This window comes from Oncorhynchus mykiss, chromosome 25 (assembly GCF_057628025.1).
Source record: "Oncorhynchus mykiss isolate SJ-2025 chromosome 25, ASM5762802v1, whole genome shotgun sequence".
Lineage (NCBI taxonomy): Eukaryota > Metazoa > Chordata > Actinopteri > Salmoniformes > Salmonidae > Oncorhynchus > Oncorhynchus mykiss.
Window position 1 is genome coordinate 38,278,565 of NC_143046.1, and position 17,384 is coordinate 38,295,948.

Below are 17,384 nucleotides of genomic sequence, written 5' to 3' on the forward strand. Positions count from 1 at the left end.
ATGTTCCTACATCTAGTGAAAAGCCTTCCCAGAAGATTGGAGGCTATTATAGCAACAAAGGTGGGACCAACTCCATATTAATGCCCATGATTTTGAAATGAGATGTTCAATGAGCAGGTGTCCACATACCTTTGGTCAGGTAGTGTATGTAGCCCTTTGTCATGTAACAAATGTTCCTAATTTTAGAGCCTTATCTTTTGCTTGAACAAGAAGAACCCCACCTTGTATATTTTAGCGTTCTGCCCTCCAGTGGTGTAAATGACTTAAGTAGTACTTTAAAGTATTTTTAAGTAGTTTTTTTGGGTATCTGTACTAGAGGTCGACCGATTTTATGTTTTCAGAACAATCGGTAATTTACATTTTTGGATGCCGATTATGGCCGATTACATTGCAATCCACGAGTAGACTGTGTGGCAGGCTGACCACCAGTTATGCGAGTGCAGCAAGGAGCCAAGGTAAGTTGCTAGCTAGAATTAAACGTATCTTTATAAAAAACAATCCATCTTAACATAATCACTAGTTAACTACACATGGTTCAGGATATTACTAGTTTAACTAGCTTGTTCTGCGTTGCATATAATCAATGTGGTGCCTGTTAATTTATCATCAAATCACAGCCTACTTCGCCAAATGGGTGATGATTTAACAAACACTCATTCATGTCCGTGTATATGCAGCAGTTTGGACCGCCTGGCTTGTTGCGAACTGTGTGAAGACTATTTCTTCCTAACAAAGACCATAATTAATTTGCCAGAATTTTACATAATTATGACATGACATTGAAGGTTGTGCAATGTAACAGCAATATTTAGACTTTTTGATAAAGTTGATAAAATACGGAACGGTTTGATAAAATACGGAACGGTTCCGTATTTCACTGAAAAAATAAACATTTTTGTTTTCTAAATTGTAGTTTCCGGATTTGACCATATTAATGATCTAATGCTCATATTTCTGTGTTTATTTTATTATAATTAAGTCTATGATTTGATATTTGATAGAGCAGTCTGACTGAGCAGTGGTAGGCAGCAGCAGGCTCGTAAGCATTTTTCAAACAGCACTTTCCTGCATTTGCCAGCAGCTCTTAGCAATGCTTGAAGCACAGTGCTGTTTATGACCTCAAGCCTATCAACTCCTGAGATTAGGCTGGCAATACTGTAGTGCCTATAAGAACATCCAACAGTCAAAGGTATATGAAATACTAATGGTATAGAGAGAAATAGTCCTATAATTCCTATAATAACTACAACCTAAAACTTCTTAACTGGGAATATTGAAGACTCATGTTTTTTAACTTTCACTTGAGTCAATTTCTATTAAGGTATCTTTACTTTTACTCAAGTCTGAGAATGGAGTACTTTTTCTACCACTGCCACCCTCCTAAACCTAACACTTTGTTCATTGCAGAATTCTCTCACCTGCTATATTTGGTTACACCTAAATATGACAGGGCTGTTATTCTTGGAGAGCTAAACATTAATGCGTGTTGCCCAAGTAATGCACTAGCTGGGGAGTATTTTAACCCGTTAGAATCCTTTAACTTTGCTATATGCCACAGGGACTTCATACAACAAAGATCATACTCTTGATCTCATGATGATCTCAATATTGATAACTATTGACGGGTGTGTATCTCTGACCATCTCAGTATTGCTTTGAAAATGCTTTCTTCTCCTAAAAATGTGTATGTCCCTCTAACATCATTCTTCACCACAACTGCTAATTCATTTCCCAATACTCTTTCATCTTACACTAATGACCCTGTTCTGTGTCATCACAGATGATTTTCTGAACATTTTCAATGACATGTCAGGCTACTTTAGACTGACACCAGTTAAAACCAAGAATAAACTGTCTGCCAGTATCACCTTGTTAAATGACCACACTTGTGCCTTTTAAAGTGTACTCAGAAAGGCTTCACGTAAATGGAAGGGCTCCAAACTTCAAGTATTCAATGACGTAATGAAGGATCTGATGAGATATGATCTGTTAACAGCTTTTGTGATTCTGCATAGAATAATGTACTGTCTACTGCTTCCCTTTACTCCTTTGAGAAAATATCATTTTGAGTCCCTCCTTGATGCTGTAGCTCACATGAAGACCTCCTGTTGCCTCTTAATTTAGGGTAGGGGACGGTTGCGTCCCACTTGGGCAAAAAACAGGGAAAATGCAGCGCGGCATATTCAAAAAGATTATATCAAAATCAAACTTTCATTAAATCACACATGTAAGATACTCAATTAAAGCTACACTCGTTGTGAATCCAGCCAACATGTCAGATTTAAAAAAAGCTTTTCGGCGAAAGCATAAGAAGCTATTATCTGATGATAGCACAATAGTAAACAAAGAGGGTAGCATGTTTCAACCCTGCAGGCGCTACACAAAACGCAGAAATAAAATATAAAACATGCATTACCTTTGACGAGCTTCTTTTGTTGGCACTCCAATATGTCCCATAAACATCACAATTGGTCCCTTTGTTCGATTAATTCCGTCCATATATACCCAAATGTCCATTTATTTGACGCGTTTGATCCAGACAAAAACAGCTTCCAAAAAACGCAACGTCACTACAAAATATTTCAAAAGTTGCCTATAAACTTTGCCAAAATATTTCAAAATACTTTTGTAATACAAATGTAGGTATTTTTAAACGTTAATAATCAATCAAATTGTATACGGGTCTATCTGTGTTCAATACAGGAAAACAACAAACCATGCTACTTTTCACGTCTTGCGCACTCAAGTTTTACCCAGTTCCTAGATGGCCTACTTCATTGCACAAATTAATATTTTAAAACTGCTCTGGTTCAACATCTCCTTAAAAAGCCCAATCTCGAACCCTCCTCACATAATTTAAAAAAATATCCAATAAAAAGTTGTTTTCACACAATCGGTGACTTATTTGCATATGAATAACTTATCTGAAAATTCCAGTCAGGCTTCCACTCACTTCACAGCAGAGAAACGGATTGTTTTGAAGGTCAGTAATGACCTTCTGTTGGCCGTCTATCTATGTGTCAGACGTTTCTCAGTGAGCATTGGCGGTTTAGTATCGTCCCCAGCCACTATTCACTATGGTGTCCCTCAGGTGTAAATTCTGGGCCCCCTCCTGTTTTCGCTGTACATGCTTCCCCTTGGTGACGTCATCCGCAATGATATCATTCAGCTTCACTGCTATGCGGATGACGCAACGTTTTATTTTCCAGTCAGACCCAGTGACCAAGCTAGCATACAGTAGCTACCCTTCACAAGTGTCTTCCTGACATCAAATGTCTGACAATTTTCTCCAGCTCAGTGATAAGAAATCAGAGGCTGTTTTATTTGGCCCCCTCCTTGATAGAACCCAGATTGTGAATAACCTTGGTCATTTGTCAGTCAATGTAAAGCCTACAGCCAGAAACGTTGGTGTCTTCTTTGACCCCGACCTAACCCCAACCTTTAGCTGCATGTAAAGAGGATTGTTCAGTCCTGTTTTTATCATCTAAGAAGTATAGCTAAAGTGAAGTCTTTTTTTAAATCTCAGTCACTGATCTGGAGAATGTTGTACTTGCTTTTATTTCCTCACCCCTAGATTAGTGTAAATCATTGTATACATGTCTCAGTCAGAAATCACTTCATCATCCACAGTTCAAAATGCTGCAGCACAGCTTTTAACAGGCACGAGAAAATCTAACCATATCAAACCCCATTTTAGCTTCTCTACACTGGCTACCAGTCACTTTTTTTTTTAGAATACATTTTAAAATGGTATTAATCATGTTTCAGGCTTGGTTCACCCCCATCCTGTATCTCTGATCTTTAATCCCCATACGAACCAGGATGCAGCCTGAGATCCTCTGGCAAGGCACTGTTGACCATTACAAAGTCTAGGTTGAAAACTAAACGAAACCGGGCATTTGCCATTAGGGCCACTAGACTTTGGAATGGTCTGCCAGAGGAGGAGATCAGGCTTGCAGATTCAGTGCCTATTTTTAAATCCCATCTGAAGACACACTTTTATAAAGATGCTTTAAATGTATGATTTCAATGAATGATTTGAATTAATGAATTAATGTATAATTATTATTTGTTTCATTCTCCTTCTTCCTGTCTTTGTTTCTTTTCTTAGTAATTTTATTACATTGTTTTATAATACATTTTAAGCAATTTGTTACTTATATTGAAAGCGCTATACAAAATGTTGTTATTGTTATTATCATTATTATATTCACCCCTCTACCTCTAGTGCTTCTGGGAGTCTCCCAGGAAACGATCTCCAGGTAGTCTTCCGTAGCTTAACATGCACACGGTGTCATTAAAATATGTTGATGGTTGTAAAGCAAAGTTTCAGTTGATCAGTTTCAGTAGAGGAAAGGTAGGGGTGTCTGATACACCTGTCTTCGGGCTTCCAGCTGAGCCACGACAGAAATGAAAGTGTGGTATTTCGGGATGAGTGGAAAAGTTTGGTATTTAACACTTGAGCAGCACACCAGGGATTCCCATCACTCACTCTCCCCTTGGGGTTGTTGCGGATTCGTTTTTATTCTTTCTTCCCACGTCTGTCCCCATTTTACCGAAATCCTCACCAGTGAAAATCCGCCCTTTGCACGTTCTACACTTAACGGTAGCAGCTAATCAAAGTGTCTAAATGAACTTCTACCTCATATATATATATATATATATCACACACACAACCAAGTTGTGTCCAAAATAATAAAATAAAGTGTGAGAGTGAGTCAGTGAGAGGAGATCTGTTTTATTGAGGGGAGTTCATGCATGGCATGGCTTATGGGTGGGGTTTGAGAGGTGGTGGTGGTGCTGTGGTGGGTGTGAGTGTGGGCTTTTGAAGATTAAGTGGGCGGATTAGTGTTATCTGAGCTTCTCATCTCCCCCCTCTCTGTTTGTCCAGGTCGACAGAAATACAGAGGGAGAGACTTACCAACAGCGTAAAGCGGAATATCCCAAAGCGATCGTCTCAGGAGAGAACGGGGGAGGACACAGTATGCAGGCAGCATGGAACAGGTGAAGGAGCAGCGGCCCTTCTGCTCGCTCTCCAAGAGCCAGAGAGACCGGGAGAGAGACCACGAAAGGGAGCGGGATCTGGAGCTGCGTTACACCACATCATCAACAGACCGAGAAGGGGCTTGCCGGGTGCCTACACAGAAGTCCTACAGCTCTAGCGAGACGCTGCAGGCCTACGACCATGACCCCGCCCGGCTGCTATTCTCAGGCCGAGTCAAGGAGAAGGCCTATCAGGAGACCAGAGACTACGGCAGGCCTGGTCAGTACAGTCACAGCTCTATTCCAATGATATGAAATCATTGCAATACGGCCATAATATGCTTAATAATGGCCGTATTGTATAGAGATAATTTGTTCAGATGAGATTTGATTCAGATTTCATGTTTATTTTTTTTAAACATAATTAACTTGAACACATGGAGTTTGGTAAAAAAAAAAAAAAAAGAATATAAATTCATTGTCTACAGTTTAGCGCATTGACATAGAAACTATTTTTGATACTGTATTAGTAAGTGATGTTTTGTCTTAGGTAAAGTACCCCATGGGTTTCTTTAAACTGGTGGTGGTCTTTATCTTCTTGTATGATCAATTTACCAGCATTCATAGCTTGTCACTTGAGTTTTTTTTATTAATCCATGCTGAAAAGTAGAGCTCTTTTTCGATCTGTGCTTGAACTATGTACACATCCAAACTAAATTATCACACTCCACTTCACATACCAATGATAATTACCCATTAAACTACTGAGCAAATAACCCAGCTTTTTAATTGGTTGCTGGCAATTGGCAGGAAATGTTCATAAGAATAAAGTAGTATAGCCGATTCTTGATGATCTATGAACGGATCATAATTAATGACATATTTCTCATAGATTCCTGCTAATTGGCGCCAGCTGGAAATTAATAGCATTCTAATTAGGCTGTGGGACGAATGTTAGTTTTCCCTTTATTTCTAGATCAAATTAGGACTTTTAGTGAAAAGGTAATGAGCGATTGGACTTATTATCACCTCAATGCTAATTCAGTTGGAGCACGATTGCAAAATGAGTACTTTGTGTTTGAACAACATGTCCTTGTTCAAATGTAAATCACAACTCCAAATACTGAACGATTCAGTTTAATTAGAAATGATTATGTGAAATGTTTTGCATTGTCAAGTATTTATCTGTTTAGAAAAAAAGTTCACAACTTGGACCTTAATAAAAACCTAAAACTATGCATTTGACTTATTATCCGATGAAGTTTGAAACATTATATATAATATTGTCAATGTATCTTATTGCGCCGTTGCAGTTTTTACCTTACAATGTTCTTTGTCAATTTCACTAGTTTTTACCGGAATAACCGGTAAACTAAATATAAATGCACAAAACTGATTTTTGTAAATTATTTTATTAATTGCTATTTTACTTATATTAGTCTTACCATTGCAGACAATGCAAGTAGTATTTTTTTTAAAATTAATATGGGTAAAATACATGTGTAATCTTATGCAGCATGAATTTACATTTTCAAACATTCAGCTAGAAGAATAAAAAATACAAATATTGGAAAACTTTGACTATTTTCCCCAAAATACATTTTAGAAAATAATTACAGTGAACAATAATTTATATTACTTTGTATAATTGAATTTTGTCCACACATTTAGAAATGTTACTTTGGTAGATTTTTTTGTGTTTACTTCAGACATTTTGTATTTACTCAATCCAGCATTGACAGTGTAAATTTCCATGCATCTGTTTTTCGCTTTTTGTTTCTATATTAATTCCTCACTTTAAGTTCAGATTTACAAACGATTAAGAAGACACAGAGCCGTGAATCTGTTACCATTTAGGTAGTTGGATACAATGAGTGGGATCAAAGTTTCCTTGAGTACTGTGGAATGTTGTTTTCAGACGGTTTGTTTTAGGTTCAAGTGTAAGGTCAGTCCCGGTAATCCTTAAAGCAACAAACGTCCTATTTACTTCTATCTTAAAGTGGAACTGACAGCATTTTAGCAACATTGACTCTTATTAAAGTCTGTTCATATACACCCCCAGGAAGAACATTACACCATTTTAAATGTTTTCTGACAAGTGAGTAATTACATATTGTCATTTTCACATTTTAATAAATTCTTAAGTTAATCAGATGTATTAAATCCCTTTTTACATCAGCCAATGTCACAAAATGCTATACAGAAACCCAGCCTAAAACCCCAAACAGTAAGCAATGCAGATGTAGAAGCACGGTGGCTAGGAAAAACTCCCTAGAAATGCAGTGACCTAGGAAGAAACCAGGCTCTGAGGGGAGGCCGGTCCTCTTCTGGCTGTGCCGGGTGGAGATTATAACAGTACATGGCTAAGATGTTCAAACGTTCATAGATGACCAACTGGGTCAAATAATAATAATCACAGTCGTTGTAGAGGGTAAAACAGGTCAGCACCTCAGGAGTAAATGTCAGTTGGCTTTTCATAGCTGATCAGTCAGAGTCAGAGTGTCGAAAACAGCAGGTCAGGGACAAGGTAGCACGTCCGGTGAACAGGTCAGGGTTCCATAGCTACAGGCAGAACAGATGAAACTGGAGCAGCAGCACAACCATGTGGACTGGGGACAGCAAGGAGTCATCAGGCCAGGTAGTACTGAGGCATGGCCCTGGGGCTCAGGTCCTTGGAAAGAAGAGAAAGAGATAAGCAGGCTCACTCTAATTATTTAAATTAACACAGGACCCCGGATAAGACAGGAGAAATACTCCAGATATAACACGGGCCCTAGCCCCCAACACATAAGCTATTGCAGCATAATTATGTTTGGGAATTACATATACTAAGGCATTTGTGAATGGAAAAGTGGCAGTGCGTTTGGACAATTAATAGACATCTCTTGTCCAAGACTGGAGTCTACGCCGTATCACATTGGTGTAAAGGATCGGGAGACAGGCACAGGAATGCGTAATAGGGGTTTTTATGGACCCAAATTACAGCGTGCCATGTAAAGGCACGGGGACGAAGACCAAACAAACACGTATACAAAACACAGGGTTGAAATCCAAACAAAAGAGCGAGGAGTACCTTGAATAAATACACGGTGCGCACAAAGATAGCACACGGGAAGAAACCCGGAATCATCTGCACAATACAAGTGGCACGAAAGCCAAAACGACACAGCTCAGGTACTCACACGACCAACAGACATTGTAAAAATAAACGACAAGACCATGGTGAACAAAGGGCACTTTTTTATACAATTTCTAATCATGGAAATGGGGACCAGGTGTGCGTAATGACACACAGCCAATCGGAGCAATAGTAGGCCTTTTTGCAAACAAGGCATTTGCTACTCAGGTCTGCCATCATTTTACAGGTACCTGCAACAGCACGACTTTAGAACGCATTCGCCAAAGCCACAGAATACACCTTAATGGAGTTTTGCAAATATATAAATACCACGGGAGTCCTCTTACATTTGGGAACTTTACAGTTCTATTGATCAAACAGCCGTGAAAAGATAGGCTCTCTCTCACTCAGTTATGCACATCAACAACAACAAGATCAAGGACTAATGCTAGACAGAACAAGATGAGCTAAAATATAACGTAGGAACATTTTAGATGAACTCTCATACTTTTTCAGCTTGTCAAAATTGCACTAATAAACAATGGGGCATTGTAGCTTACTTGTCCTTCTGCAGCTTGCCTGCCAGTATATTAATTATTGTCTCAACCAACCACTTAACCTACCACTTTGAACCACTCAACCTACCACTTTGAAGATGCAAAATAGTTTTTATTGTGAAACAAACAAGAAATAAGACAAAAAAACTGAAACTCTTGAGCATGCATAACTATTCACCCCCTCAAAGTCAATACTTTGTAGAGCTACCTTTTGCAGCAATTACAGCTGCAAAGTCTCTTGGGGTATGCCTTTATAAGCTTGGCATACTTTCGCAAGCCTCTAGTCTAAAGAAGGACAGTTATATTGCTTCTTTAATCAGGACAACAGTTTTCAGCTGTGCTAACATAATTGCAAAAATGTTTTCTAAAGATCAATTCGCCTTTTAAAATGATGAACTTGGATTAGCTAACACAACGTGCCATTGTAACACAGGAGTGATGGTTGCTGATAATTGGCCTCTGTTCGCCTATGTAGATATTCCATTAGAAATCAGCCATTTCCAGCTACAATACTCATTTTACAACATTAACAGTGTCTACATTGTACTTCTGATCAATTTGATGTTATTTTTATGGACCAAAAAAATTGCTTTTCTTTAAAAATCAAGGACATTTCTAAGTGACCCCAAACGTTTGAACGGTAGTGTACATAGCGCATTGATGTGAATCACACTGCTTCTCTCTCATTTAGCTATTTGCGCCTTACAGATTGTGGTTGTTGTGGATGGTTATTCACCAATCTAAATGTGTATTTGAACCGAATAATGGTTGAATTCAAGAAGTTTAAGTTGCTTATCAATCATTGTTTTTGAAACCAGTGCACAGCCATTGAAATATACGCTCTTGCAACAGCTGCATAGTGCAGTTCCCAGCCTGTGGAATAAAATTGAGGCCTTTTTTTGCTCATTCTAATTCATGTTGATAAAAAATATATATATTTTGTAAAATAATAGTTAAGACATCAAAACTCATAGGGAATCATGTAGTAACCTAAAAACTGTTAAACAAATCAAAATATATTTAATATTCTTCAAAGTAGCAAAGCTGTCATCAAGTCAAAGGGTTTGACTTTGAAGAATCTAAAATCTAACATTTATTTTCATTTGTTTTACACTTATTTTGGTTACTACATGATTCCATATCTGTTATTTCATATTTTAGATGTCTTCACTATTATTTTAAAATAAAGAAAAACACTTGAATGAGTAGGTGTGTTCAAACTTTTGACTGGTACTGTATATCCATTGATTCTTGAAGAATATAACTTATGAGCTTAGGTCAAATGTCCTACTGAATGAGAACCCGAAATAAGCTTGTGTTTTCCCGATGTTTGTAAACATTGCAAATGTAAACAAACACTGTATAGCCTCATAACATGGTTAAAACAATCATTTTGATATCATTGATGGTCAGTCCTCGCATCCATAGCTCTGTTTCTTAATCTGAGAGTGGTTACATTTCTCCAGGCCCATCCCTCAGCTTTTTGTCAAAACAGAGGCGGGGCAGCCATTTTGTTATTATTTTATCTGTGTATTTGCCCTCTAAACAGCTGCATATGATCAAGATATTAATATTTTCAGTAGTGCTCAAAGCATGCCATTCCATGAGCGCAGCATTCATTTTTCAACTCGAATCAATAAGCACAATCGTCCTCCATGACAACCAAATCATAAACAGTAGGGCTGGCTAATAAGTCCTTAGTTTTGGGGTTATGCTCAGGCAATACAATTTGGCTAATCTATACTTCTGTATTTCTAAATCCTATTCTTGAAATCAAGGGGAATAACATTTATTGTAATGACTTGAATTCTGGTTTTTAATGTAAAGATATAATTTAATATTTGTATTATTATTATATGTAATAGAAAGCAATGTGTTAGAAGAAGCCTACATAACCAATCCATAAAGTAAAATGTAACATCTATATATGGCCAGCTATGTAAACTTTAAGATTTATTTATCCTGCAATAGATGTTGTTCAATTGGAAACATACATGTTTGTCTTCTTCTAATGCCTTTTAAAGGGAATGTAATCTAAAAGTAACTAAATGTAATCAGAATATGTTACTGAGTTTAGATAATCCAAAAGTTACGTTACTGATTACAATTTTGGACAGGTAACTAGTAACAGATTACATTTAGAAGTAACGTACCCAACCCTGCCTACTGCCCTTCTAAGAACAGTCACACAATTTGAAAGCTATACAGCGTGGCATATATTCTGGGTTTAGGATTGGGGTTTGATAATATTGTAAAATTATAAGGCAGCTATTTAAAAGCGCATTTGTTTTTGATTTTACAGGACAGGGCTTCTCGCTGAGGCAACTTGGGATATGTGAGCCCTCCACACGCAGAGGCCTGGCACTCTGCCCTGAAACAGGCCTCTCACACCCCCTTGGTCGCTACTCCAAAAGAACTGTCCCCACAGAAAATCATGAGCCCACATCCCCGGAACGTACCATGGCTCTCTGGGGAAGGGGTGCCAAGTCAGGCCAAAGCTCGTGCCTGTCTAGTCGCTCCAACTCAGCCCTTACCATCACAGACACGGAAATTGACAATAAGTCGGACAACGAAATCGGTAAGTCTGCCAAACCTTTATTTGTTAAATGTGAGCCCCCTAACTCCTGTTTTGTGGAGATATTGTTTAAGTACGAAGTAAAAAAAAAAAATAGTCGCAACAAATGTTCATCCTAGTCAGCAGTGTGTTAGTCTTTCATTGGTGCTCAGGAAAACATTCATTTGTGGAAGCGATGAATGGTGGGTTTTGATTGGTGCAAGTTGTATTTGGAACGGCTTTTGTGGATAAGAATTTGGTCTACCAATTGAGTGGTTGGTAGTCACCTGGCCCTCTCCACAGGGAAGTAGGGGAGTTTTGTAAAGTTTCCCAATGGGCTAGCGTGTAATCAAAGATAGCTTTGTAAAGAGTCGGTCAGAGATTTCGCTTAGAAATTCCACAGTGGTTGAACGAGAACACACAATAGCTGATTAAGTAGGTTCAATGGTTTGAAGTGCAATGATCTTGCTCGAAACCCGAAACTTGAGACTGGTATTCTTTTGAAGAGATCTTCTGTGCATCGAATGCGGGGTAAACAAGTTTATTGCTTTAAGGTGGAACTGACTACTTTGCAGAAATGTAACAAACAGACAGTAATATCAATCAACAATATCAAATTCCCAGTTCATGCTGCAAAACCAACTTTGTAAGAGGTTTTAAAAATAGGTTATATTTGACTCAAAATTCCATGACTTAGAGCAAGGCATTGTTAGCAGAATAGATGGAGCTCAATACATTATTAATATAATTCACGAATACATTTCATGGTAGTCCAATATATATTGCTATCAGGTTGTAAATCACAACTGGCCTGGTACATTTTTTACATTCGGGATGCACTGTTTCAGTTTCATTGACTCAATATCAAGTCATTGATATACAAGTAGTTAGGAAAGCTAAAGCTACCTTTTTCAAACAGAAATGTGCATCCTGTAGCACAAACTCAAAAAAGTTATGGGACACTGTAGTCCATGGATAATAAGAGCTCCTCCTCCCAGCTGCCCACTGCACTGAGGCTAGGAAACACTGTCACAACCGATAAATCCACGATAATTGAGAATTTCAATAAGCATTTTTCTACGGCTGGCCATGCTTTCCACCTGGCTAACCCTACCCCGGTCAACTGCCCTGGACCCCCCACAGCAACTCGCCCAAGGCTCCCCCATTTCTCCTTCACCCAAATCCAGATAGCTGGTGTTCTGAAAGAGCTACAAAATCTGGACCCCTACAAATCAGCCGGGCTAGACAATCTGCACCCTCTCTTTCTAAAATGATCTGCCGAAATTGTTGCAAAATTGTCCCCTATTACTAGCTTGTTCAACCTCTCTTTTGTATCGTCTAAGATCCCCAAAGATAGGAAAGCTGCCGCGGTCATCCCCCTCTTCGAAGGGGGAGACACTCTAGACCCAAACTGCTACAGACCTATATCTATCCTACCCTGCCTTTCTAAGGTCTTCGAATGCCAAGTTAACAAACAGATCACCGACCATTTAGAATCCCACTGTACCTTCTCCACCATGCAATCTGGCTTCTGAACTGGTCATGGGTGCACCTCAGCCACGCTCAAGGTCCTAAACAATATCATAACTGCCATCGATAAGAGACAATACTGTGCAGCCGTATTCATCGACATGGCCAAGGCTTTCGACTCTGTCAATCTCCACATTATTTTCGGCAGACTCAACAGCCTTCGTTTCTCAAATGACTGCCTCGCCTGGTTCACCAACTACTTCTCTGATAGAGTTCAGTGTGTCAAATCGGAGGGCCTGTTGTTCGGACCTCTGGCAGTCTCTATGGGAATGCCACAGGGTTCAATTCTCTGGCTGACTCTCTTCTCTGTATTCATAAATGATGTCGCTCTTGCTGCTGGTGATTCTCTGATCCACCTCTACGCAGACGACACCATTCTGTATACATCTGGCCCTTCTTTGGACACTGTGCTAACTAACCTCCAGACGAGCTTCAATGCCATACAACTCTGCTTCTGTGGCCTCCAACTGCTCTTAAATGCAAGTAAAAGGAAATGCATGCTCTTCAACCGATCGCTGCCCGCACCTGCCCGCTCATCCAGCATCACTAGTCTGGATGGTTCTGACCTAGAATATGTTGACAACTACAAATACCTAGGTGTCTGGTTAGACGCCAAACCCACTGGTTAGACGCCAAACCCCGTCGCCAAACCCACTGGCTACAGGCTATCTACAAGTCTTTGCTAGGTAAAACCTTGCCTTATCTCAGTTCACTGGTCACCATATCACTGGTCACCACACCTACCCACAGCGCCCGCTCCAGCAGGTATATTTCACTAGTCATCCCCAAAGCCAATTCCTCATTTGGCCACCTTTCCTTCTAGTTCTCTGCTGCCAATGACTGGAACAAACTGCAAGAATCGCTGAAGCTGGAGACTCTTATCTCCTTCACTAATTCCAAGCACCAGCTTTCAGAGCAGTTCACAGATCATTGCACATGCACATAGCCCATCTGTAAATAGCCCATCTGTAAATAGCCCATCCAACTACCTCATCCCCATACTGTATTTATTTATTTTCCTCTTTTGCACCCCAGTATCTCTACTTGCACATTCATCTTCTGCACATCTATCACTCCAGTGTTTCATTGCTGTATCGTAATTACCTAACTTATTTTTTTCTACTGTATTATTGACTGTATGTTTGTTTATTCCATGTGTAATTGTGTGTTGTATGTGTTGAACTACTTTGCCTTATCTTAGCCAGGTCGAAGCTGTAAATGAGAACTTTTTCCCCTCATATCGTTTTTCGGTGGCTACAGCTAGAGTTGCCGGTGTCATTTAGTTAGCTAGCAAGACGTGGATCACTTTGCTAGCCAACTAACAATGCTGAACTTCAACGACTGTTATCCACTGTTAGCATGTATGTCTCTTAGTTGTCAATCACATGTATTTGACATGATCAAAAGGGCATGCAGGCAGTTCCCATTCAGTGGTCAAAGCGTGGGTTGGGATAAGCATGCATTGACTGGCAAGTTGCAGAAGGGCGAGCAGACTACAATTCCCAATCTATTAACAGTGCAATTTTGACAGCCCACTACAAGCTGGAACAGTTTGAGAGGGTTTATCTACTCTTGCCCCATTAGACTTTAGCTCATCTTGCTCTGCCTTCCATTAGCTGTTTATCTTAGGGAGGGAGAGATAGCATACCTGTTCATGGTTGTTTGATCAATAGGACTGGCGAATACTTTCTAATGTTCTAAAGTCACGCTGTTGCTGCTGCCTGTGAACACTGTCCAGTTCAAAATGAATGATGGCAGGCGGTATGGCAAATGGCTTATTTGCATATAGCCAATCAGCTACGGTAGGCCTATGACGCACCGGTCTGTGTAGAGTCCTGGACAAGACAGACACTGCAGCAAATAAAACCTAAAAAAAATGTGTCTATGAATTGTACAAACGCACACGGGCCACTTTCAGTCTATATATTGCTTTAGAATTTTCCCAAATGCCTAAGTGCTCGCTTGTCAGAAAATGTAAAAAAGGTGTCTTATTCTTCCTGCGGGTGTATAGGAACAGATTTGTATGAGTAAAAATCTGTTCATATACACCCCCAGGAAGAATGATGCCTAAAATGCTGGCATTTCCACTTTAAGTGATACATCGCTCCTTTATTTTGATTTAGATAGGGTATTTACTGAATTGAAAAGCACTCTGTACAGCTATATAAAGACAGTTTGTTTCGTTGCTTTTGCTGAACGTCGGGTACTTTCAGTGTGTAATATTTCTTACAGTGAACTGCATTTATTCTGCATTCATCACTGATTTTTATATTGTCTAATACTTGTTTGTTAATGTCTTTGTGGTATTATATTTTCTGCACATCAGCCATGGTCTCAGGTATATTCTTGGAGCCGTTTTGAAAGCGGAAGTCTTTGCTACTGTTGGGCTAATTTAAGGAGTACTTTGTTTAAAACATTTTTTAAAATCTTTAATGCTCTCAAAAAGCATATAAAATATATTTACCATAATTGCCTGTATTGTCATGTACAGTGTTTTGCTACAGTATTGCCATACTTTTTCAATCAGTATTACCAAAGGTACACAAGAAAGAGGCAGATGATAGTGGTTGATTATCCAAGGACTTTCGTCAAATGGCCAGAGCATAGAGGAAGGGAACGTGGTACAAAAGGAAATATGTTGTGTTCAGACTCAAATCAATTCATTTTTCGGTAATGTTCAAACTCTTGAGACGTGGATCTGAGATGTGGATCTTTCGCCTCTCTTAAGTGCCTTTTGAGACCCACCCTCTTTGGCTTACATAACATTATCTAAGGAAAGGTCATCTCCAACTGTGTACTTTGTGACAACTGCTGATGTAAAAAAAAGGGCTTTATAAAGTAGATTGGAATTTGATTGATGGAAAAAAAACATGTGGAAGATAAATTGATGCAAGTGTAGTGATCGAAACAATGAATGTTTCCACCAAAGTCCACACCTGCTTGTTCACACATTTCCTTTCAATTTATGTTAATAACTTATTGACAACTATTAATGGGAGTAAAACAAGAGATTTGAGGGACTTTACAAGGCACCTAACAAGGTGCTTTCTTTCTCACTTTTTCCACCATCTTTGTTGCAGCTGCAACATGCGACGCATGAAACCTCCCAATCTCTGTGGCTCAGAAAGCGCATGGAATTTGCTGATTTCAAAAGGCCCTCCTTTGACTAGAGAGCTCTGAACTGGTCTCCTACCCCCCGCAGCCGCTCTCCTTTGGTATCTCTTTTGGAGATGTCTGGAGGGCTGCCGCTGATTGGGTCTTGTTAGTACGACTCCCCACTGTGACTTTTATCTCGCCCACTTTCCCCGTACTATTTGAATCAAAAGGGGCAGTAAACAATACGTCTTGTTCGCAGGTAGCTAAGCTACCATCCTTTAGAAATGTGCTGCAAGATGCCCCGAGTTCTCAAATTGTAATTAATGCGCCAATCAACAGCCGCATTGTTCATTAGTTATCGTGTTATTCATATATCGTATCCGCCGCCGCCTTTTAATTTTCTACTGGATCAAAAAAAAAATACAAAAATAATGTCCCACTGCTATAAATCTTGTTCTTTCTCTTTTTGTCATGAAGCATTACACTTTCAACTTTTTACTATTTAATGAAGCAGCTAAGAGAAATGACCCATCCAAAGGTTTCCATCAACTGAATAGGCATATGGAAGCCGTTAGAAAGGGCCGTTCAGATCCACTTATTCATAAATGAACTCAATATTTCATTGTAATTCACACCATTATGGGCAGTGCGAGACACATACTTGACTACTAGAGACTACCAGTCTTGGCAGACTGTTGGTGCATAGCATTTGCAACTGTTAACCCCCTGATCCAAGAGAAAGAAGACTACGATTAAAGATGGTCTTTGCTGGCCGTGTTTCCTCTCAAAATAGTCCAGAGAATTTAGGTCCGGATTGACAGATTTACTTTTTTTGTTTTGCGATGTTGGTTTGTTTGTCGTTGTGTTGGCCCTGATGATGGGTAATTGTCTGACAAATGAATTGAGATGATTGTGCTGAAGCATACTCTGTCGACTACAATCCAACGCCTAATGAACCAAAGTCTTCAAGACATTTGTAACAGCTGTTTTATGTTATTAACGTTATGTGTCTGTGACATTTTCAGTGCACTAATTGCAAAATAAGTCCAATTCATCCAAACAAGACAGCCACCGAAGATATCTGCCAGTTTTACACACCACTCAATTGAATCACATGAGAAGACTGCACAGCACGCACCAGAGTCCTGTTGGGTGTGTGTTTGAAAGCAGCTCACACTCCCGTACACACGGGCGCACACACTGGGAGTCTAACAAATGAATGAGACGCAACTCAAAAACACCTTCCTCAGATCTGTGTCACATCATTTGACAGTGGAATCCATCAATTGATCATGGAAGACAAAAAATAACCCTCACACTGCCTACATAATTCAATAAATTGTGAATATACAGAATAAATAATTTTAGTCAAAAGGGTTTGACCATCTGTGATGTGTTTGAAGAAAACTCCTATCTGGATGCATAGCAGGCATTCACATCTTCCCAGAGAGCTGGGAATGTGTCACTGTGTTTTGAGCCACAGATCCTCGCGACCTGAGCGCTGGCCACATCAAATTGCAAGCCAAGCGAAGTGTTTCAGTTGATG

General features: G+C 39.4%; 1 protein-coding gene across 5 annotated transcripts in view; it reads left to right on the plus strand.

Annotated features, from left to right (window-relative positions):
- LOC110505123 (teneurin-3-like) overlaps positions 1-17,384 on the plus strand; it is a 260,767-nt gene that overhangs the window by 108,269 nt on the left and 135,114 nt on the right. For all 5 annotated transcript variants that reach the window (XM_090219766.1, XM_021584110.3, XM_021584111.3 and 2 more), the window contains 2 exons: positions 4,892-5,263; positions 10,961-11,236. In XM_090219766.1, coding sequence (XP_090075892.1) covers positions 4,996-5,263; positions 10,961-11,236 — 544 coding nt within the window. In that variant the 5' untranslated portion in view covers positions 4,892-4,995. The remainder of the gene's footprint in view (positions 1-4,891; positions 5,264-10,960; positions 11,237-17,384) is intronic.